This window comes from Gavialis gangeticus, unplaced genomic scaffold (assembly GCF_001723915.1).
Source record: "Gavialis gangeticus isolate Ggan-Ray unplaced genomic scaffold, GavGan_comp1, whole genome shotgun sequence".
NCBI classification, from domain to species: Eukaryota; Metazoa; Chordata; order Crocodylia; family Gavialidae; genus Gavialis; species Gavialis gangeticus.
The window spans coordinates 36,372,074-36,396,980 of record NW_017728993.1 but is presented as its reverse complement, the minus strand read 5'-3'; the positions used below and the strand labels follow the sequence as shown (position 1 = coordinate 36,396,980).

General features: G+C 42.9%; 1 protein-coding gene across 2 annotated transcripts in view; it reads right to left on the bottom strand.

The window, feature by feature from the left end:
• Positions 1–23,546, bottom strand: part of CLCA2 (chloride channel accessory 2) — a 40,624-nt gene extending 17,078 nt beyond the window's left edge. The window contains exons 1-10 of one of the 2 annotated variants that reach the window (XM_019501560.1): positions 23,387–23,546; positions 15,659–15,809; positions 14,473–14,581; positions 13,917–14,085; positions 12,825–13,052; positions 12,230–12,457; positions 11,810–11,987; positions 9,016–9,122; positions 6,918–7,142; positions 5,312–5,582 (exon numbers count right to left, since the gene is read on the bottom strand). In XM_019501560.1, coding sequence (XP_019357105.1) covers positions 5,312–5,582; positions 6,918–7,142; positions 9,016–9,122; positions 11,810–11,987; positions 12,230–12,457; positions 12,825–13,052; positions 13,917–14,085; positions 14,473–14,581; positions 15,659–15,809; positions 23,387–23,521 — 1,801 coding nt within the window. In that variant the 5' untranslated portion in view covers positions 23,522–23,546. The remainder of the gene's footprint in view (positions 1–5,311; positions 5,583–6,917; positions 7,143–9,015; positions 9,123–11,809; positions 11,988–12,229; positions 12,458–12,824; positions 13,053–13,916; positions 14,086–14,472; positions 14,582–15,658; positions 15,810–23,386) is intronic. The other variant, XM_019501559.1, reaches the window with a different exon arrangement.
• Between the last annotated feature and the right edge of the window lie 1,361 nt (positions 23,547–24,907).

The following is a 24,907-nucleotide window of genomic DNA, read 5'->3' as shown; positions in this document are numbered from 1 at the left end:
CCTGGCCGGTCTTCATGTGTGAGTGTGTGTCTGCCCCTCACTCCCAAGCCACAGCCTGTCTAGCCCTACTGCTGCCACTCACTCCTGACTCACAGTGACCCCCAAAACACACAAACCCACAGCCCTCCAAACCTTCACAAATATCCCCCCACACATGCACACACTTTAAAAATAGCATCTCATGATTTACATTCCAAACCTCTTGATTTTTAAGAGTTAGTCTAATGATTTTTGACAGTGGGATTGGTAATACTGCTGAGACACAAGCTCTGGGCACTGACTTAGAAGGGATGCAAGAACAGAGCTGCTTCTGCTGGTCCAACTGCCATTGGTGGTTTGGCCACTGCTGTCTTTACTGCTGCTGCTACCCAGGATGCAAAACATGCTTGTTATACCTCTGTGAGGACACATTTGCGCCACCAGAAGATTGTTTCTGTCTGCTTCACTTTTTCTGTTCCAGAAGGCAGGGTAGCTTCATTGGCATAAAAATTCTTGTGGATGCACATCTCCACTAGGGGGCTGTCTTGATATAGGTATGCCAGCCTAGCAGAGTGCAAGGAGGCTCTAATGCAGACAAGCCCCATGTCCAGTAAAGCACTGGTTAATAACATTTCTTTGATAAGCCGTGCTATCTCCTGAATAATTATGAGAAATCATTTTTGATTAATGAGAAAAGAACAAATTCCTTATTCCCTAAGACTTCACCCTTGTAACCATAAGTACACCTGGTACACAGGGTATTTGACTTATATGGTAACCCTTGTAAATGATGAGCAATACACATCACTGTTGATAAGTCATGTATAAAAGTCATGACTGCTTCTTCTTCTAGATGATATTGCACATCAGCAAAAAGTATCCTGTATTATATTCTTCCTTATGTGCTACCCCTGCTTTCCCCCGCCCCATTACAACTGATGCAAGTGTCAGGAAACTAAGCGTGTGTCTGATTCAGTACTAAGTACAGTGTGATAAACTGTGCATAAAACAGTTGCCAACAACTCAAGAATGCCAGAACAAGAAACGGGTAGCCCATTTCTTGGGCTACCTTCAGATATAAACTATGCTTTCAGAAATTGTTCAGGTAAATTAAATTACTACATAATGCAGGGCAAGGAACTCTATTTCTTTTCTGAAAAAATAGCTACATTTCACAGGAGACAAATAAAGCAAGGCCCATTGGAAAAATTAAAACATGAAACAATGAGGTTTCTATCCTGCAAAATGATTCTTGGATTTTCATCTCATTTTTCCATGGAAACCCATTGACATCAGACATAAATTTTAGTTCCTGTAACAGAGCCTGGGGTTCTCTGTTCTTTTAAAGGAAGCAGCAGCTCAGTGAGGGGGCACTGCAGGCCAGGCAGGGTGCAGCAGCTATAGGTCATACCGGCAACAGGGCAAATATGCCAATTGGCAGTTTGCTGACCAGAGTGGGCAGGGCCCTGGGAGGATATAAGCCTGAGGCTTGGGCTAGCAAGCTAGCCTTTCCTTAGTAGCTGCAGGGTGAAGAGGTCCCAGCAGCAGGGCTCCTGAAGGGACTGTGGTGCTGCACTTGGATCCCCGGTGAGGCTGGGGGATCTCACTAGGGTATACCTCAAGGTTGGGAGGCTATCCTAGGTGAGGGATGAGGGAAAGTTTTCCCTCTTAAAGGGGCAGAGTGCTGCTTTCCCTTTGCATTTATGTTATAGCTTGGGGGCTTGTGTTTGCTGTGTTTACACTGGCAGTTTGGGTTGGGACTATAGGGGTGGTATACAGGGGTCCTGTTGGTGAATGTGGGGCATACAATCCCCTTGAGCCCAGCCAGGGTAGGCTCAAGTGACTACTAAGCCCAGAGCAGGCAGAGTGAAGCCACAGAGCCAGACAAGAGCCAGGGGCCTGGTACTTAAGGGGTACAACCAGACAGGGGCCAGAGGTCTGGTGCCCAAAAAGGCCAAACCAGAGCTACTGCCTCAGAGTCAGGTCTGATACAGTGGGCCTAGGCTAGAAGGCCTAGTGAGAGTAAGCAGGCAGAGGGGGAAGCCCCAACAACTGACCAACACTACAATAACACCTGCAAGTCTTGATGTGGTGTAGGAGAAGATTGGAGCCAAGCAGTTAGCCCCTAAGGCTTGAGGTGCCCTGTAGTTTCACAGTTCGTGAGGCCCAGTAGGGTGCCAGGGAACCCTAGCATGGGTTCAGTCGAACTGGGGCCATATGAAGGCCTAGGGGTAGCCTCTCTTTTAAAATCATAAGAAACATGAAGATGTGGCAAGCAAGATAGAAAAGAGGGCACCCTATGGGCAGTGCAAGGCACAGTCGTGGAGCCACCAGGAGGCATCACGATTGCCCCTGGGACCCTAATGTATTACAGTTCCATATTTGTAGATGTCTTCCAATAATTGGGGTCTTTGCTGTGAAGATGTATGCAAAAATTATAGCCATGCATTAAATAAATGAGTGTTGATGTTACTGAGATCAGTTTCATCACAGCAATAACTACTGGATAGTTTCTATTTGTGAAATGCAATGTGACAACAACATTTCTATTTGTTAACATTCTATAAACAAAATAATATAGTGATAATTACCAAGTGTTGATTGAGACCAATTCTGTACTGTCCTGTACTCTATGTAGTCATCAAAATTATGCAAAGTAAATACATAATGAGTATACATGGTACTAGATCAGAATTGTTATGCTTTATATTTTGCGGAAATTACTACCCACCGTGCAAGGAAATGGAGAATCAAGACAACGTTCCTACCCGAAGGAACTTATATTGATAAATACCTGACCCTGTGAATACTTACTAATGCAAAAGTAGTGTGAGCTTGAAATAATTACATTTAAAGATATAATTTTATAAAGTGAAGAACACTGTTACTGGGTGCATCTCCACATGCATTTTAATGTGCGATAGACTATTTAACTGTGCATTAAAACATCGTGTAAAAAACCATGACATTACACTAATGCGCAGTAAAATAGTCTACTGTCCATTGAGTCACTAAAAAAGCATGCAAATGTGTTACTGTGCGTTAGCACTGTCTGACGCGCATTAATTTAGTAACTCACATTGGAGATACTAAATGTAATGCTGTCACAGGAGCACTTGGGTGCCCTGTTCCTATGTGTCACAGGAGCACCTGGGTGCCCTGTTCCGATGAAGGAATAAGGGTTGCTGAAGCTCCTTGATACAGCACAGGTGTTGGTTGCCGAAGCAGCCAGGCTGGGCTCATGACCAGAAGGGGGCAGGGCCGGGCCTTTATAAACAGCCCAGGCCAAAGCCTAGTGGCAGTTCCCTTCTGGCAGCCTGAGGTGCAGGAGCGCCAAGCAGAGCAGAGACGAGCGGTGCAGCCTGAGCACCCAAGGGACTGCATCATGGTAAGGGTGGAGAGAACCTGGACTGGAAGGCCTTGGCAAGAGAGCCAGGTGGGCCTAGATCCTATGGTATAGCCAGGAGGCTTATTGTTGCGTTATAGCCAATTGGCTTATGGTTCTGTTTAGTTATTGTTATACTGGAGGACCGGGAGAGGCTGTAGGGGTGGAGGAGGCCTCATCAGGAGCTCCCCAGGGAGGTGGGGTGCTCCCAGCGCCAGAGAGGGGTGCTGTATTGCAGGGCGTCTAGACCTCGGCACCAGAAGGGGTGAACAGATTGAGAAGCCCGGGGAGGGCACGTTTAGCGAGAGGAAGCCCAGCATGGGCATAGGTAGCAGCCCCAGGGGGGCAGGACCCAGAGTAAGGGGTCAAGGGGGCCAGGTAAGGCTAGGGCCGCCTGAGCCCCAATTGGGAAGAGGCCCGGAGGAGCTCCACAGTGGTGGGGACCCCGGGGCCCGCGAGGGCACCGTAGTAGGGGCATAGTACCCCAGCCCTGACAAGGTGTACAGTGCCGGCGAGGGCACTGTAGTTCGGGGTGCAATACCCCAGCCCTGAGAAGGGGCAAAGAGGATTTTGGGGGCCAGGCACGGCTAAAGCCACCTGAGCCCCATTTGCAAGGAGCACCAGCGAGAAGCCCAAGGGGCTCGTGTTAGGCCCAAGGGGGGACACACAGGAAGAGAAGCCTAGGGTAGGGTGCTACTATAGAGACAAGCCCGGAGAGGGTGGGTCCGCGATTACTGAGAGCCCGGAGAGGGTGAGTGCGCGGAGGGACAGGCCCCAGTGGGGGCATCGTCGGTACGTGGAGAGGCCCCAGGAGGGGCGAGCATATTGAGCGGACCCCGGGGGAGGGGGGGCGGATATAATTAGTAGGCCCGAGAGGGCTAGCGAATAGAGGGGCGCCGGTTGCGTGACAAGCCCGGGGCGCCAGTGAAGGGGCGCTGGTTGCGTGACAAGCCCAGGGGCGCCAGGCAGGGCGCATACAGGAAGCTGACCAGATAACTTCTGGTACATCTGTGAGGCTTGGGGCATGCTAAAGGGGAGGTTGGAGGCACGCACAGCCCATAAGGCTGGGGGTGCACCAGGTCACTCCATATGGAACGGGGGGGCAGTATAAGCAGAGCACTGTGTCCAAGGGGACTATAAGGCAGCCTCCCATATAAAACTATATATAACAACAAGACGTGGCGGGCGAGAAAGAGGGTGCTGGATCGCTTGCTTGGCACTGTAGGGGGGTGCTAGAGAGATCACGGCCATTCCTAGGCCCCACTCCGTGACAAATGCGCATTAGAAAAGCCACATTAATGCACATGTAGACACACCCACTGTTAACTGATTCAAATAGAAATTGAAGGCTGGGCCCTAACTCAGATAAAATATATTGCATAACTCTGGCTTTTACAAGAATATTCACATGGTTAAATTTAAGTATCTGATGAGGTACTTTGCTGAACAGGGACCTAACTAGGAATATCTCCAGTAAAGTCGCATGCAGTCATATAAGTAAAAATGAAATCTTAGCCAGTATCTCTCAACTTATTGTAAGAAACTCACTGTGAACTACACAGTACAAAAGCAATTGGGGGCAGACCTGGGAGGTATGGGGGGCATGGGTGCAGTGGTGTAGGTGCACCCGCTTTCTGCCACCAGTTTCTGGGGTTCTGCCAGATCCAGTCTCTGGGGCTCCCCCTGCCCCCAGATTGGTCAGGGACAATAGCAGAGGGAGTGGCAGGGGAACAGGTTCTCCCCCTTCATGCACCTACTCCATGCCTGGCTCCCTGGTGTCCCCTGCCAGCCCAGGGGGTTTCAGCCATACCTTGCTCCCATCTCTCTACAGTCTGAAGGTTTGTATGCCATACCCTGCTTTAGGAAACCCTGGAAATATGCCCTTTAAAAGAACCCTTTAAGTTTGGTTTATAACATTTTTCAAATGTATCACAAAGTCTTTGTTACCTGCACCATTGTCAAAAAGTTCCAGAATAATAGGGTCTCCATTCTCTGGTTCGATAATGGCGGTCACATTTGCTCCAAGAACAGGTGAAAGCCCTTGACTAACTTGTGCATAAACAACCATTGGACTAGGGTAGTAGTTTGTATCCCTGTTCACGTGGGCTTTCACAGTTATTGCAGGTATTGTAGAATTTGCTGCTCGGGAAGTTACTGTTATTGTTAGGACTTGAGGAGACAGATGAGTATTAGTGAGTGTGTATGTCCACTTCCCAGCCTGAAAAAAAATATATTTAAGAGTTAAATAAGTCCCCTTTGTTTATATGTTTTAATTGTGAGGTCCAGCTTACTCATCTTCAGGTATGTAGTAGTCTTACTCTTAAGTAGCTCCATTTGAATCAAAGGGGCTACTCACTGAGTAAATACTCAGTATGAATATGATTACAATTTAGGCTGTAAGGGTACCTATACACAAGCAGTAAGGCTGCTCCAATGCACTGCAATTACAGTACGTCAGAGCAGGCTTGATTAATTGAGGATCCTGGAGTGTGGTAATTACCACAGCCATAATTAAGTGGCTCTTGGAGCCACTCTAATTAAAGCATCCCTGGTACACTCAGAGCACGTGTATAAATGCCCTAATTCTGGAAACCCTTTCAGATGGGATCAGGCTTTGCTTATGAATGATTTTTTTTTTTATTCTTACTACTTTAATTATGCAATGAAGGACTACTTCTAAGAGGAAGGATTAGATCGGGGGTGGCCAGCCCACAGTATGTCACAAGTGTCACAGGCAGCTTCTATGCAGCATGCAGTATATAGGGGAGGGGGCAGGTGGCACAGCAGCAGAAAGGGCAAGAAACAGAAAGCAGAGCATCAGATTGAACACCGGGGCACAGGACAGGGAGTATGAAACAGAGAAGCAAGTCAGGGATTGAAAGGGATCTCAGTAGCACTTAGGGAGGGCACAGGGCTTAATTTATGCCATGCCTGCCAAAAAGGTTGGCCACCACTGAGTTAGACCATACAGTCAAAATCTGTGACCTATTCTAGGTGCCATATAATAGAAATCTCCATAGCTTTTGGAAGGAATGAAATATCTATCTACAACACTGTTTTAAAGTGGGTTTATAACATTTAATCATTCATTTAAGCTATTTTAATGTTAGATATTAGGTGGGCAAATTAGGAAGAAAAGAATGGACATACTGGGTATCAACCTGATTCAGAGAAAAAGAGATGAATTCTACTCTAAAGAAAGTTCAGAATGATATAGCTGTAAACTCAAATTGTGTCTTTAAACTTAGAGAGAACTCTCCACTAAAGTGGAAAAATCAGAGTCAGCTATCATAGTTTGAAAAGTCTTATCTCATACTGTTAAATGACTCCAGCTTAATGTAGTAGAGTTGGAGTGTTGTTTTAGCCATAATGGTCCAGAAAATATGTGAAAAGCAAGGTTTATAGTGATATTTTTTATCGGGCCAACTGTGTAGCCTGGAGAGATGTTAGGAAAGCTTTTACGCATGATGCGCCCTTCCTCAGGCTTGGATATATGTATCTTATTTCATGCATCAGTTAGACTTGAATGACAAGGAGATAGCTTAATTTTTACCTCTGCAATGCCGGGAATTTGAAGACGAGCTACGTGGAAAATAGTATCAATGCTGAAGTTCTCATTGGTGTAGTTTTTTCCATGGGGATCAAGAAGAGTTATTTTTGGTGGTTCAGTGGTCTGCCAGGTAACTACAAAGAAGGTATCCCTTCCCACTGTACTATCAATAGTCACTGTCCTTCTGAACTGTTTATAACCCTGGGTACTTTCACCAGTGCTTTCAATCTATCAGAAAAAACATATTTACTGTATTATCCATCAGTCCTAAAGTTCCATGACCTCATAAGTAAAAGTTTTTCATCTTACCCTTGATAATTAAATCCAATACTGAAAAAGGAAACTATATATAATCAAATTAATCTTTATCATGTACATATATACCCAATTCTCCTTTTACACCACAGTACATGATTTTAGCAGCAACTGCATTGAAGTCAATGGAGTAAAACTAGCATAACTGAGATGATGTTAAGACCTTCCACGTGTTTCTTCTCAAAATGTTGGATGTCATATCCTCTGCTGGGTGAAATTTCAGATATGCTCAAATATATAGAAAATTGGTGTTGGAAGGGACCTCAGGTCATCTAGTCCAACTCCCTGCTCAAATCAGGACCATCTCCCAACTACATCATTCCAGTCAGGGCTTTGTCGAGCCAGGCCTTAAAAACCTTCAAGGATGGTGATTCCACTACTCTGTAACTATTCAGCTATGAAGGACCTGTGTTATCTTTCCCAGGAAGATAGCAGTTAGATCTGTAAATTCTCTTTTGTATTTCATAGTTTTATAGCTGTCAGGGGCTGGAAGGGACCTTACAGATCATCGGGTCCACCCTGCCTAGCACTTGAGCAGGAACGACTGCTGGGGTCAATGCTCTCATGTTAATAATTATTGTTCACTTAGTGCCAACACAAATCTTCAGTGCTCCATTTAAGTCCAGTTCTACCTTTGAAAAGTGTACCAGCTAGTAGCAAGATATTTGGGCAGAATAAAAATACTTAGTGCAGATGCAAGTTATACTGGCAAAAAGGGTATTTTATATAGCTATGCGACTTTCTCTTCCATGTAGGACTAAACTATACCAGCATAAGCATGTACATTGGTATAACTTTATCCACAGTAAGGTAGGAGGACAAATAAAGTACTACAGATTTTATGTACAGGCAATCCCTAGTTGAGGATTACCAACAACTGATCATTGGGCCCTGTCTATTCATAATATTCTTCTTTTCATTTACATTTGAGAGTAGATTTCTTAATACAGTCCACTCTAAGCTTTCCCTACAGTATCTGGGTATTTCCCTTTGGGGCTTCTTTGCCTCATTTCTCATGTCAAACCCAATGATATTCTGTATTACTGAGTCAACTTCCGAAATCTCATATGCTCAGATCGCATTCTGAATCTTCTTTGTCTCTCTATAACATCCATCTTAGAATACAAAAGATTAAGATACATTCAATATTCCTGACAGAGGTGTAGCCCATGTGTTCTAAAGCAAAGTTATTCCTAATGAGAAGGAAACTGGAAATGGTTAAAAGTTTGGTTCAAATGGATTTGCAAGAGTTCCATTTCCATGGCTTTCTCCTCATACCAGTAAAAGGAACTGTGCTAGAAACACTTCTGTCTTCTAAATTTCTCAGGTCAAATTAGTAGGCAATGCGTGGTACCTGCTGAGTATGTAATAACTCCCTGGCACCTCCATATAAAAACATGCACATATTTCAACATGTAGTAGACTTTGAGATAAAATGCTATAGTGTGATAGACTGTACATAAGTCAGTGTGGATGCATTAGGGCCTAGTACGAATTCAAGTTAAGGGGCAGATTATAAACCAGACTGTAAAGGTGGTCAATGTAAAGTTGAATGGAGATAAGGAAGTTGCTTTGGGCTGTACAAGAGGAAAAGAAAGGGCTTAAGAGTTGATTAAAATCTTACAAAAGATTTAATTCTTACTTTGCTTGAGCTAGTTTTCTTATCTCGTTCTCTCCAAGACTCATTCAAAATAACATACTGAATATAATGCAGAAATATTGTGAACACAGTGGTGATATCAATAGAGAAGGAAATGGAAATGTTATTTGTATTTATAAAACTGACCTGAATGGACTGATTAAAGGTATCTCCACTTCCTGATAAAATTCCACAGAAAGCATCAATGAGGTCATTGGAGTTCAGTCTATCTGAGACAAAAAAGTTTAACCCCCCTGAAAAAGAGCACAGGTTTTATTTTTGAGTTGGAACTTAATTTCAAATATTGCATACTGTTTCAAAATACTTAATTCATGAAACTGATAAATAGTCTTACCTAAACATTTTTCAAGTCAGTATAAGGGGATGAGAGGGATACTGTATATCACTGATAAGGTCAGTGGTGTAACTGGTGGGAGTCAATAGAAGCAACTGTCCCCAGTGCTGACTTGGGAGGAGGGCACGAAAAAGGGGCTCCTGCAGGCACCTGCGCATTCATGACCACAAATGAGGCAGCAACTGAAAGGTCTCAGTTAAGCTCTTCTAGTACTTCCAAAAGGTTCCTTTAATCAGGACACCCTGAGTTCACTATCTCATAATGACTCTTGTTATTTTAAAACCGTAGTACATGTAGCAATTTTGCATTGCTTTTAGGAAGTATTCTAGCAATGATGTAGATCCAAAACAACATCTCTAAATGAATAGAACAAAGCTAAGGCTACTTGCAGGAATAAGAATCAGGCACTACTTTTATATATTTAGGGCACTACATTTATACATTTTCAGAAGTCTCCTTTATTTTCACTTTTTTTGGCTTATCACAATTTCTGAGTGCCTGGCAACCTCAGATGTCCAAGGCTAGATTGTTCAAAGGTACCAAGCACCCATAGCTAGTATTCACTTCAATTAGAGACACAGGTGCTCCTCCAGGATAATATTTTCAAAAACAGCTAATGATCTGGAATATCCCTGCTTTTGGGTGTCCTGCTGGACATGAAGGGCAAGATTCTGGAAGTTGTGCTCATGAGTAATTGCCCAAATAAACCCCATTGGTTTTACTGAAGTCATCTATGGCACAAGAGTAGCATCATTTAGGCTTGACATCTAAAGCAGGATATCTAAAAACTGACACAATCCAAAATTAATGGTCACTTTTGAACTGAGCCATGTTGACTCTTACATAAGAAGAGAAACATTAACAAGTGAATTACCAGCATATGTCCAAGGAATGAAGGGCAAGGGCAGCATGTCAAAAATTTGCAGAGAGCTGTTAATGAACTTTTTTCTACAGGAAGAAGAAATTTGCAAAAAAATCTGAATAATGTTTAAATCTGAGAATTTTGCAATCTGCTGCTGAACGTTTCAAGCAGAGAAAACTGGAAAATGTGACAAATTAGTAATTATGCCTTAAATTATTGAACTATTCAAGAATAGAGGGCCATATGTTAAAGGTATTTAGAAGCTTAATCCCCATTGATTTCAGTGATACTTAGGCACCTAAATACTATCTAAGCCATTTACAAGCTTATTTGCCAAATTGCTTGGCAAGAAGCTATTTGCCTGACATGCACCATGATCAGCTAAACCAGGAGTGGGCAAAATCTGGCCCATAGGCCAAATCCAGCCCACCAAGCACTTTCATCCGGTCTGCAGCACCCCCTACGATGAATTGCACCCTGCCCAGCCCTTGTGCGCACACGGGTGGAACCTCTTGGGCAGAAGGGCTCTGCCCAGCCAGCAGCTTCCAGGCAGGGCTTCTGCTACAGCCAGAACCTGCTTGCCTGTGGCTGCAGGTAGGGAAGCGGGGGGCTGGTGGTGGGTTGGAGTCGCAGTTGGGCAGAAGCGAGAGTGCAGCACAGAGCCTTCACCCATAGGAGCAGCAGGAGCACAGAGCTTAGCTAGGCAGGGTGTGGGTGGGGGGGTGTTGAGACTCCCCCACAAACTCCCCCCACATGGCATGCAGGAAGTCAGGGAGTTCATGCCTGGCATGGGGGGAGGGAGCAGAGCCTGCCCTATTGCTAGGGCTCTGCACTGCACGCCTGCAGCTCCAACACTTGCAGCAGGAGAAGCCCCACACTGGAGCCTGCTGCCTCTCCTGCAGGTCTCCACACCCTGCCAGGAGTGGAGGGAGCCCTGCCTCCTGCTTCTCCATGGAGTCCTGTATGATTTGGGTTTTTTCGGGTTCTAAGATGGCAATACCCCACTCCCAAAAGGAGTATTTGGCGGGAGGGGGGCAGCAAGGGGAAGGGCTTCCAGGGGCAACGGTCAGGCATTAGGGGGCAGGACCTTTGCTCCTGATGTGGCAACTGTCAAGGGGCAGGGCTACCTATGCGGCCCCTGACAGTTCACCAAAGCCTGTTAAGTGTTCCTCTGCCTGAAATAATTGCCCGCCCCTGAGCTAAACCCTGTAACCCATCTCAACTACTGTCAGTACAGTACAGAAAAGTGGCTGGAAGAGAAAAGTACTGGACGTGACAGCTGCCACTCACCTGAAAGCTAGTAGCAGAGAGAAGCTGACCAGCAACCAACTGATTGATTAAGTGAGCAGGCAGGCCATGTGAGTACAACATAACTGCTCTGTAAGGATGCATAAGGTGGTACAAACAGCTGAGCACAAACCGTGTCTGCATGAATTAGCCAGTACATTGCAGGATGGGGTGCCTTTAATGCTGAGAATGGTACAGGAATGACAGATGGAATTCTTGCAATTGAAACAGCAGCCCACATCAATCACGAGCATTTTAAGTGGCTTTGACTGAACCTTTAAATATCTGTCCTTAGACACCAACTATGATAATCTAGTTGCCTAGATTGTTTAAAACAAAAATACGAGGACAGAATCTCAGTTTTGCAAACATTTACGCAGAACTGAGAAAACCTGTTGTGTTCAAGATTGGGGCCAAAATGTCATTAAAAAATTTACCTGTCTCTTTAGAAAACTGTTCAATTTCTTTTGCAGCAGACTGCCCCAGAACAATGGTATGAATGACTGATCCACTGTTAATCACATCAGAAAAGCATTTCTTTACAGCACTGTCTTCTCCATCTGTCACCAATATAATTTCTGAGCCATATGTATTTCCATCATGTTTTCTGATCACCTAATAACAGAGTACCAAGTATTAATATGAAGCTAATGTATTATACACTCTGCACAGTTATTTGGTATGGTACAGGAAAATGCAAAATTGTAAAAAGAAGTAAATCAAAAGAAATATACTGAAAATTCTCCTGCATTAATTAACTTCTGGATTTTATACCTGTTACAAAATAAGAAGAGAAAATAAGGGCTAAATTAAGACTGTCCTGTTTAGGTGAGAGAAAATTAGGCACTTTCCATTACCTCAAATGCCAGCTGCAAGCCTGCACAAACATTTGTTCCCTCACTAGTTGGAGCAGTTGGTAGGAATGAAGCAAGCTGTGTCCTTATATCATCACTGACAATTTGATGCAACTGAGTTTTGATCTCTCCCGAGTGACTGAAAGTGACAATACCAACATAGGAATTTTCTTCCACAATCTGCAGAAGATACAGCTCTGCTGCTTGATGCAGCTGATTGATCCAATTAGTCTATATAAAGAAGTTCAAAACAAACAACAAATAACTCACAATAAAGAAGCCAAGCAGCTGTAAATTTTTCACTGAAAAGATCAGAATCAAAGAGACAAAAACAGCATAAAATATTCCACAGTGTATATTCAAGAAAGGTTTTAATTTAGAACAATAAAAAGTGTTGCTGCACAGGCTCCAAGGACCCTACTAAACACATAAAATTACAAATCTAAATACTGTACTGAGCAACAGTATATGCAGATGTTTCAGCAAATCTTTGCTTTGGTGAAAATATTTCCAAGTGAATAAAAAGAAATCGTCTAAGTGCACAAAGGAAAATACATTTCCACTAAAGAGATTTCAGTATATCTGAATGAGAATTTACCCCATTCTTGCTGTTTGAAACATCAAGAACCAGGCAGACCACCCTATCTCTCTTCTGCAGCAATGAGAAGGTAGGAGAAGGTATAAGGTTGGTAGTATTCAGTGGAGGATTGTTCTTAAAATCCATGGAGTTCATTATTACTTCCCATGTGCTTCTATAGTCACACATTCTGTTCTGCATATTGGGAGCTTCTCTATTATGGTTACTTTCATCACAGAATTCAGCCACCTAGAAATAGAAACAAATAGAGCAAAACAGAGAGACCAAAAATAAAGAAATCCAAAGAAAGCCAAGCAGCAATGAAAGAAAATAAGTACTGCTGTAAGAAAAATAATAATCTGGATTTGTATAGTGCCTTCCAGCATTTGATCTGAAAATATTTGAAGCTACCACTATTATATCTTTTACCAATATGATAACAGAAATATCAAAGATCAAATAAGTTCCCAAGGTTATACACTTAGTGATAGCAGTGAGGCATAAAAAATAAAAACAGTCATTTTGTCATCATGTGCTCAAGCCACAGGGCTACTGCTTCCTCATAGAAAGCATGATATCTAATACTGCTGCTTAAGCAGTGCACTTCTCTCCCATGCACAGCACGGCAATGCCACATAAACAGCAGAATTCAGCTCATAAGAGCAATCTAAACCAATCCTTATTCAGGCAAAACTTCAGTGAAACAAACTGGAACTATCATGGGAATAAGGATCACAGAATTTGTCCCTGTAAAAATAATAATATGGCTAATTGTTTTAACACATGTCTAATATAATCATCCTATTGGACATGGCTAATACAGCCATTCTAAGGACATCCTCAAATATTTACTATGTACATATTGACTATGACTTGAGCTGTACCAAGTGATTTGTCAACTATAACAAATGTCCCAGAGATATTCTAGATATCCTAGCATTATGGCCAGTCACATATATTTGAGACATCACTTGGTGCAAAACAATTGAGTATTCTTTGGGATTTTATCATTTGCTTTAAACAACTTTAACATTTTAAATAAACTTAGCATTTCTAAAAGAAATGGTTAAGGACAAATTATCAGAAATCTTTTTTTTTTCTATCTATACTCACAGATGATAAGCTTTGCATGTACATTATTGATGCCTCTGCCGTTTGATTTTTCTCATGAATAAATGCACATCCTTCAATAAAAAGTCCTGTTAGTTGATTAATGACACAATTTCCTTCAGTGCAGGATTTTTTTTCACAGACATAGATGCCAGTGAGATTAGATGAGCACCTGGAAGTAAAAATGGAATACTTATTATTTAGAAATGCCAGACTGGCCCCAATTCAGGGTGGAACCTGATTTTAATCAGTTTGCCTTGCAGGAATGCAGAGGCAGCTTTTTGTAGAAGTAATGTTTGTATGTGCAAAGAAGAAAAAAATCTACTAATTTTTTCTTCCTCAGTCACTTTAATCCATTAAGCCAATAAAAAATACTAAGACTGTAGAATTTATTTTTGTTTTGGGTTTTTTTTTATTCTATAGTTACCACTTGAATAGTCATAGGAAAAAGGAACACATAACATGCCTACAGAAACAAACCAGATTTGGGCCCTAATAAAACAAACCCTACTGATAAAGCCCACCAAAATTTGAATGTAAAAGTAAACTAATTAATTACCTTGTAACTTCAACTCGATTTTGTCCGGTTATATAGAAAGGCCTGTCACTATCATATTCATCAAACACCCCCCATCGAAGGTGGGCCCACTCATGGACAAAAACTCTGCCTGTGGGAATAGAGCATGTAAACTGTGGTAACTTTAAAATTACCATGACTGTACATGTTTGTAGTGCACAAGATCAGTGTGTACATATTCAGCCAATAAAGATGAATAGTAATCACATTAGCAAAGTATCCAGTAACTCCCAGTGGAAACAGGGAGAGGTATTAATTTACTTAGGAGCTTCTATAACATGCCTACTTGCCTAACTTCAAGCACCAGCTTTTGAAAATGTATTTGTTTTATTTGATTTAATATTTGGGTTTTTTTTAAATGGGCTTCTAACTTCATTATATGTCTGTCAAGCTTAAAGAAATGTGCAGTGACAGAGTGGAAGAACATGCACACTGAATTGCAATTAGACATCCAGGGTATTCAGTGCCACTTCCAAGAGCCAGCGCTTTATTTTCTGCAGATAGGATGAGTTTTCTAAGCGGTAGGAAAAGTCATGCTAAGGAAATGTTCATGGATCATTTGCAAAAAAGGGTTAAAGCATACATTTTTCTTCATTTTATTACAAAATCAGATATGCTCCTCCTTATATGCAAAACTCTCATACATTTTCCATTTCTGAGCTAACCTAGCTTTGTTTTTTCACTTCATTTTATATAAAATAGCCACTAAATTATAAATAATGGATTACAATTTATAAATAATAATTATAAATCTGTCAATTTCTTACAGTGGATATTATATTTCTATTAGTGTCAAAATGTGTCTATATTCACTATGCAGAACAGAGACATATTTTTAATAACTTTTTACAGTTCTCTTCAGAGAGTTCAGTATATTTCAGAGGAATATATTAACTCTGTTCTACAAAGTGCCCAGATCATACTTACCTACTTCACAGAGATTTTGTGAGGTTTAATTAATGTCTGTAAGGCACGTTGAGATTTTCAGATGGAAGGAACTATACAAGGGCAGAGTATTTACTATGATTCTTGGCCTATTAATTGCATTTTTACATCTATGAATGTGACAGCAACTACCATTACATAGAGAGTTCCCATGGACACATTTCTTTTGCCAGACACAACTAAGAACAAAAATGAAATATCAAGAATGATGTCATAAATTTACCCCGTGATCCATAGACAGCAATCAATTTATCATTTAATAGGAAGGTAGGTGTGAAATGTATATATTTTCCCATTTTTCCACATTCTCCATATTGTAGGGTGTATGGGTCATCTCCATGTTTCCAATAAGAAGCAGCAACTATGACATCTGCCTAAAATTATAAAAATGTTTTATTGAATGAATTAAGCACAGACATGTATTGCTTTATGCTTGTGCAGCACCTAATATAGTAGGGTCTTTGTAAATTACTAGAGCTCCTACATGCTACTGCAATACATAAGATTAGAGTTCTAGGAAACATAATTTACAAGAAAAGGTTGGAAAAGCTGGGATTATATAGTCTGGGGAAGAAAAGACACAAGAGGGATTTTAAAATAGTCTTTCAAGCAAATGAAAGATAGTTTTAAAGAGGATGATGACCCATACACTCAGGGATAGGGACAGGGGGTGTGCCTCCCTCCCCTTCCCAACTCTGGCTGTGCCACACATACACAGTGAGCTCTGAATTGACTGCCTGGTAAGTGTGGGCTCCTGCTGAAGCTCCATGTGTGTAGTGAGCTCTGAGCTCACAAGTTGATGCGAGTCTACCTAGACATCTTGCTATTATGTTCATCCTTCCTCTCCCTCTCTCTGCTCTTTGGTGAATTCAGCAGCAGGGAAAAGCAGATGAATGGCAGTAATCACCTTCTGGGCTACATGAAAGCAGGGGCTCTAGCTAGCACTTGTGCTGAGAGTTCACCCTAGTCCTACCGCCCCTGCTCAAAGAAGAAGATGCAGCCAAAGGGGGAGTGTGATTGCACTGCAGTACGTGCTCTGGATCTACCCCTGGCCACAGGGGATAGGCCAACTAGTAATGGTGTTAAATTGCAAAAAGGGAAATTTAAGTTGGATATTAGGAAAAGTGTCCTAGCTGGGTGTATAACTAAGCATTGCAAGGGATAACCAGAGAGGTTGTGAAATCTCTATCCCTGGAAGTTTTTAAGACAAACACATGACTGGAATGGTTTAGACAAGGATGATCTGCCTTGAACACTGAGCTAGATCAGAGGACCTCCTAAGCTCCCTTTCAATCCTATTTTTCTATTATCCTATACAATAAATAGCATTGTGAATCTGATTTACACTTACATTTATGCCACTTTACATGTTCCTAGCATTATAAAAGGTCTTGAAAGTGGGAAAAATATATATTTACACCCATATTAAGACCTCTCTAAATTGCTAGAGTGGTATAATATGACCCTAGTGGAAATAACAATCAGTCTTCCTATGTTTAAGAAGGCAGACACTACAGTCTAGCAATCACTGTTGTTGTAAATTCAGTTGGAAAAATCATGACAACAGGAGATAAAAAGTAGGAGCAGCAGAAACAGTGAGTCATGGACCAAATCAATAATCCAGTACCACCCCCTCCCCGCCATGGAAACACATGTCCAAGATGCAGTAGTCTGTTGATTGAACATAGGCCTCATCAGCCATCTTCACACACGCAGATAAGACAAACACGGAAGACAATCATTCTCAACTATGAGGGATTGCCAAAGAAGAAGAAGAAAATATCCAATTTACTTGCTGCTTTTCTTAGAAGCATAGAAAATTAGGGTTGGAAGGGACCTCTAGTCTACATCCCTGCTCAAAGCAGGATCATCCCCAACTAGATCATCCCACTTGAGGCTTTGTCTAGCCAGGTCTTAAAAACCTCCGAGGATGGATATTCCACAACCTCTCTTGATAACCTGTTCCAGTGCTTTACTACCACAGGTGCATCTTGAGTAGAGCCAAGGAGGTGATCCTCCCCCTCTACGCGACACTGGTCAGGCCACAGCTGGAGTATTGTGTCCAGTTCTGTGTGCCCCATTTCAAGAGGGATGTGGACAACATGGAGAGGGTCCAGAGGAGGGCCACCCGCATGATCCGGGGACAACAGGGCAGACCCTACAGTGAGAGACTGCGGGACCTGAACCTATTCAGCCTCCACAAGAGAAGGCTGAGGGGGGACCTGGTGACCGTCTATAAACTCACTAGGGGGGACCAGAAGGGTTTGGGGGAGACGCTGTTTCCCCTAGCGCCCGCTGGCATAACAAGGAGTAATGGGCACAAGTTGATGGAGAGGAGGTATAGATTGGACATCCGCAAAAACTACTTCACAGTTAGGGCGGCTAGGAGCTGGAACCAACTTCCAAGGGAAGTGGTGCTGGCCCCTACCCTGGGGGTCTTTAAGAAGAGGCTGGATGCCTACCTGGCTGGACTCATTTGAGTCCCGTTTCTTGTTTTGGGGTTTTGTTGTTCTCCCGCCCTGGCGGGGGGTCGGGCTAGAAGATCTACTAGGTCCCTTCTGACCCTAAATCTATGAAACTATGAAACTATATGAAACTATGAAACTAGCCTCCTAGTGAGAAAGTTTTCCCTAATATCTAACTTAAACTTCCCTTGCTGCAGCTTAAGACTATTGTTCCTTGTTCTGTCATCTGCTACCACTGAGAACCATCATCTTCAGAACCACCCTTCAGGTAGCTGAAGGTCGCTATTAAATCCCCTCTCAGTCTTCTCTTCTCCAGACTAAGTAAGCTTCTCCTCATAAGTGATGTGCCCCAGCCCCCTAACCATTTTTGTTGCCTTCCACTAGACTCTCTCCAATTTGTCTACATCCTTTCTGAAGTGGGAGGCCCAAAACTGGACACAGTACTCCATATGTGACCTCACCAGGGCTGAATCACTTTCCTTGATTTGCATGCAATGCTCCTACTAATGCAGCCTATTATGCCATTAGTCATCTTCACAACATGATTTGAAACCATTAATCAGCAATATGCCTTTTCAATATTTTTTCTCTAATATTCTGTTTTCCCAGAGATAAAACATTATAAAAAAAAATCAGTATAAAATTGTAGGACAGGTTTCCTGTACCTAAAATTGGGGCAACTTCAACAAGAATACAGGCAGTCCTTGGACTTACGACACAATTGGTTCCTGAAAACTGCGTCTTAAGTTGAAACATTGTAACTCAGAACAAATTTTCTCATAAGAAACAATGTTATAAATGGGGGATTGGTTCTGGAACCAAGGCCCAATACCCTATTTTCACTAAAAACACTCCAGATCAATTATAGATAAGTAATATAGATACATTAATGTTTTTATATTGTAAATAGCAATTATATTGATTTGGAAAGATTTCTTTTAGGTGACTTTGCTGGACTTTTTGAAAGGCTCTTGGTTGGACTTTTTGCAGGGTTCTTGGCTGGAGTCTTCTCAGGAGTCTTGGCTGCAGGTTTTTCTGGAGTCTTGGCTGCTTTCTTAAAGAAACTGTGCAAAGAAGTTTGGACAGATGTTCTCCAGGGAGATAAGCAACACAGCATTGCATTGGATCAAGTGTTGTAAAGTTGAAACTGATGTCATAAAATTGAAACAGGGTGTCAATTTATAAATGTAAGTGCGAAACATTGTAACTTGAAACATTGTAAGTTGATGACTGCCTGTACCCAAAGAATCTCTTGGTTTAAGGCCATCAAGGGAATGAAGGAATGTGCACAAACTACAGAATTAAGAGGGATTTACTGAACAGCAAACTTGCATACTAGTTATTACTTGGATATACTCATATAATCCAGAGGTTTTGTAGTTGAGCAGCAGCCTCAGTTGGAGGTAGAATGGCCAAAAGAAAAGCAAGACCAGAAATACCTTAACGAGCCTTCACTTTAGTATCGAATAGTTAACCATGAAAGGAGATAAAAATGGGAAGACAGCAGGGCCTTAGTGCAGAAATGTAAACAGCGTACTGTGGAGTGGTCTGGTATTGTAAGGGCCTTGATAGTAGATAGGGATGATAGCATCTATGGGGTTAAAAAAGGACCACTCTTAGAGCTGTTTTTGATGTCTTTCAAGTGTGACTGTTGGGAGGCGGAAGGGAAGAAAAATATATCTTAAGTCAATAAGATTCACGGGTTCATGATCAAACTGGACAGTTGGTATAATTTAGTCCAACTTCCAGCCTAACTCAGGCCATAGAAATTTACAAAGTCCTTCAAACTTATTTAGCTTCAAACTTATTTAGCTTATTTATCCATAGCTGTACAGTCTTGCTTTAAACAAAAGTGACAGAATCCAGCACTTACACTCACTTTAAAAAATTGTACCTTCTTCCTAATATGAATGCATTTAGCTGCAGCTCCCAGTCTTTGGATCCTGTTGTGCCTTTGCCTGTTAACTTAAAAGAGACCTCTCCTATCAGAAATCTTCTTACTAAGTAAGTACTATAAACTGTGATTAATGTACCTGTTAAACTTCTCTTGGATAAACTAACTAAATTAAGCTTTTCTAGTCTCTCTTGGTAAGACGGATTTTCCAGAACTCAAACCATTTTTGTAATTCCTATAAGACTGAAGCCAAATATTTTGCGTGGTAAAGTCAAAGCAAAGCCAGATTGATCCTTACCATAGTGTTATCTAGTTGCCACCTAAAAATATACAAAATGAGCAATGGCACCATCCACTTGGGAATTTACCTATTTTCTTAAGAATTTATATGGAATGGAGGGTACATAGTTTCTGACTAGTCCTATTACTGAGTCTGGTTAAAGTATACTGCATTTATCTGTTGCTTTCAGGGTTCCTAGTAGATGGGCTAAGGCTCTGAGTAATGGGTAGGATGTTTCTAATTCACTGAAATCAAACTAAACAAAGATCAGAACTCCTGATGAGGAAAAAAAGACCAAACATTAAGAACTAGTGTGCTCTAGCTCTGTCTATTGCAATGAGCCATCTTTGTTTCTCTTTGTTGTCTTGCATTTCATTTGTATGCCAAGTCTTCTGAGTCTCAAAGTCTCCACCCAAACAAGTATCACTGCCCTTTTAAGCTTTGTTAATGGGACAATGGATTAGGAGAGCAATAGAGAAAAAAAGAAAACACTGACACTTGGCCAACTATCTGAGACTAGTAGCATGCAAAACCCCAGGGGATTGCTATGTCCCAAGGCACCTTTAGTGCCTTCCACTGTAAGAGGCTTGAACAGGCTGTGGAGCTGCCAGCAGGTATGGTGAGGCCTAATGAGGTGGTCACATGATCATAAGAGGGCTCGTGAATTGGATGAAGGCCTGGGCAGCCTCAGTATAAGCCTAGGCCCTAGGAGCTGAGTTGCATGCAGTTGCAGCTGGGGAGTCAAAGGGTGAACATCTCCTGGCTGGAGTACTGCTGCTCCCAGAACACCTGGATGTTAAGGGTAGAAACTATGGGGATGGAGGAGGTTGCTGGTCCTGGGGAATGACCTAAAACTACACCCTGCTGGGGTAGGATCGTGTGGTGGGGCTGCCTGTGGTGGGGTGGTCCCAGGAAATGCCACACCAGTGCCTCCCTAGTGAAAGGCAAAGATGGGGTACTGTATAGCCTCAGCCCCCACAGCCTGGTGGGTTACCCCATAGAGGGGACAGGTGAGGGGTCCAGGCATGTCATCGGATACCTGAGGCCCAAGGGGCATAAGCCCTAGTAACCCCAGTGAGAGAGTGTGTGTGAAAGCAGTAGGCTGTGTAGAGTGGGGGGGCCCATGTCCATGTGGGGGGCCCAAAGGACTGCACATAGGCCAGCCTAAGTAGTTTGATTGAGTGAGCCCAGTGGGAGCAGAAGAGCAGGCCCAGGATGGGACTGGAGGAACTATGTGGTGCAGTGTTTGGAGGAGCGCAAGAAGGTGGACCTGAATGGCAGAGTGAGGGCAAGTGGCTTGAGAAACTACCCATAAAAACCTTGAATGGTCTATGCTGGGGCCAGGACCAGACCAGTCAAAGGGCCAGAGCACCCACCACAAGGGACAGCCAGAGGCTAGTGGCTTGGAGTCCCAACTTGCCTAGAGGCAAGGCCAGGGCCTGTAAGACCAAAGGTCCTGGAGGCAGCCAGTGCCAAGAAGAAAAAGGGCTTTGGGAGTTTTGCAGCCCAGAATGAGGGTGGAGATTAGATTGCCTGACTAGGAGGAATCCAAGTTGGGTCCGAATGTCAGACAGGCATATAGTGTGGCCCAGTGTGGGGCCGGAGACGTAGCCATACAGTGATACCATCTGCAAGGCATGGGACATGGTGTAGGGACAGTACAGGGCTGTGTATTATGTCCTTGGCACTGGGCAGTAAATGGGCAGCCTCCCACCTATAAACAACTTCCAAAGTTATGTCAAAGGTGTGGCAAGTGAGGCAGATGGCCAGGCTGCCCTAGACAGGTGGGTGGACCAACATTTGGACCAGCCTTGAAACAGCTCCCTGTCATACTATGTCCAAAGATTTGGCCTCTGTCTCTCTTGTTCCACAGAAAAGGCTTTACCTGAGGCAAGGAAGACAGAGGGTGCAGACAAAAGCTACATTTATCACATGATCAGCTTCTTAAAAGCATCTACAGCCATGCCCTTACAGAAGCACATGGCTAAAGAGAGCTTTAACAGTGCCTGATCATGCAACAATCTGAACCGTCATTAAATGGCTATTCATATGAAGGCACTTCAAAGACGAGTGCCTTTATTAACTTCTGTCAGTGCACACTGGGAATACGGCTGGGTTGATATAGCCTAGCTCTGCTGCTGGTACTCTCTTCTGAATGGGAGGTGGGGAATGGAGAAGAGGGAGCTCTGTCTGAGGTTTGCCCAGCCTGTACTGGAGGATGGGGCAGATAGATTGGAGCCTCTTCACCTTGGCAGGGGGTCTCCAATCCACCCTTCTTTCCACCCTTCCCATTCTGAAAATAACACTAGAGCTGGGAACGGGGGGCCAAGGCTAAGGGACAGCAGCTGCAAACCTGCAGCTGCTCCAAAGTGGAGCTTGATCCCCACCCCCCCAGACCCAACAGCTAATGTCTAATGGGTCCAGGGGAATGCTGTAACTGGACAGGGAACTGCACATCTGTCAGTGCCCTAAGTCTATCTGAGCTTGAACTCTCTCTCGTATACTGTACTTTTGTTTGCCAGAATCCAAATGTAAAAGAAGACTAAAAACATCTAAAGAGATTGGGTCAATGAATAACTTAGAGTGGGGGAAAATGACATGTTAAAAACTACCTGACTCTGTATTTAAAATCCTTTACAAACCTTAACTAATTATAACAACATTTTAGTGAAATAAGTAGAAAATATAATTATTCTTATTTTATAGATAAGAAATGGCACAATTAATGATTAACGGCAAATCTTAAATCACTATCTACATAGATACTTATGTGATGTTTCTCAGGGACTTTTGCATCATGACTGAGTAAAAAATGAATGGGGATTAAAGGATTTGGCCTCAAATAAGTTATCCAAAGCACTCAGTGAATGAATGGGGACACCAGTATTACAGTTTGAGGCTTCCTGTATTCCAGACCCATGCCAAATCCACTGGCTTCTGCTACCTCTCACTTTTAACCATGATATTGTTGTTGTTCTTATTCTTGTTATTCTTATACCTTAAAACCACATGTTACTTTACAGATGTTTAGAATATAAGACCTAACTAGTTACCAATTAGTTTGGTCTTATGTTCCTAACTAGTCCTGTGCCAATGGGACAGGAACAGGGAACAATGAAACAACCTCTTTTTTTCCTCATTTGTCCTTACTATTTATTGGATCACAGAATCTGGCTGGTGTTCTCCTGGTTGTTACAGATATTGTTGTGTGCATACTTTGCCTTTTAATGTTCCTGAACATTACATTTAAAACAATTATAATTTTTTAATTGTCAGAATATTTTAGTTTCTGAGACAGGCTTTGAACCTTACCTTGTCATAGGACTCTTGTTTAGGTTTCTCATAATTGTTTGCTTTCCATGTAGGAGGTATTAAAATCTTTACATTCCTAAAATAGAATCTATTTTTTGTAGCACTGAATAAATAGAAAGATGCTTCTGTTATCATATCCTAGTAATAAAATTAACAAAAAGAAAAACAGTAAGTCAACAGGACCATTAATTAAGTGGTTTGTTATTTTATGTTATTTGGGTATTAGTTCTGTGGCTTATTATATGTTACTATTAGTCAGCAAGCAGGAAAAGTGTTAGGCAATAATTCTGAAAAGGGAAAAATACTGAATATATATATATATATATACTGTGTATGTAATACACTTTCCCATACAAGGATCTCCGTGTATCTTACAAACAGGCATTATAACATCACACTGCTTTAGGTTAGAATAAATCACGGGGTTTATGGCAGGACTACAAACTTAATTTTTTAATTAATATATTTTATATTCCGGGTCAAATCAGCCAAATCAGTTTCAAATCGTATCAATTGAGCAAAATACAATTGTTCCAAAAAACATATCCATCGAACTGGGAGAACTCAGTAGTTCTAAACACCATGTACGGCACTACAACCAGCCAGCATCCTGCATCCCAGGCTCTCACCCTAGGACTTCAGATACTCCCAAATCCATTGGCAGGTGTCCTACGTGTAGGCCCAAGTCTGGAGGTCTTGGGAGTCGGATGCCCCCGTTTGATCTTGTACCACAAACTTTTTTTTTTGTAATGGAAATTTTTTCATGTTCCAAGCCAAATCCACCAAATCAATTCCAAATCCGTGAGTCATTCAAGAACCGTATGTTGCCCTGCTACTGGCATGCATCCTCCACCCCTGCCTGGGGCTTCAGATGCTGCTAAATGCTTTGACGGGCATCCTTTATGTAGGCCCAAGCCCCCGAGTATGTGGCTTGGGGTTCATATGCCCCCGAGTTTCGCTTGCCCTCAGCCCTACGGCTGCAGGAGCAAGCTAGGGAGGAGTCTCCGATTTCCATAAAGTCCAGATCTTCCCACTGGAAGTGAAAGTGGGAGGCTAGCAATGCATTACCTTGGTCAGGGTACTACCCCCTGCAGGGGAAAGTGGTTCTCCCCCGCAACTAAGAAAGCCGCCTTAGCCCACAAATGTCATCACCCAGGGAGCCAGGAGCTGAGTGCTGACCCCAGACCACCGCTGCTGCACGCACCCCCTTGGGGTGCCAAAACCACAGGCCATAAAGCCTGACATTTAATTTGCTGCTGGAAAAAAAGTTTGAACCCTCTCACTTGAGGTCGGTAAGACCTGGCCCAGCAACACCTGCCCGGGCTTGCCAGGCCTTCCCTTTCCCAGCAGCGGCTGGGACTAAGGCTCGGGGCACAGCCGGCTTCTGGGCTCTACCTGCCGGCTCCGCTTCCTGGCAGCCTGGGCACGGCCAAGCCGCCGCCTCGGCAGCCGGGCTAGGAGCGCTTGTCCAGGCAGGGGCCGCACGGCTCCGCGGGCGCGTGCCCGGGGCAGAGCTTCAGT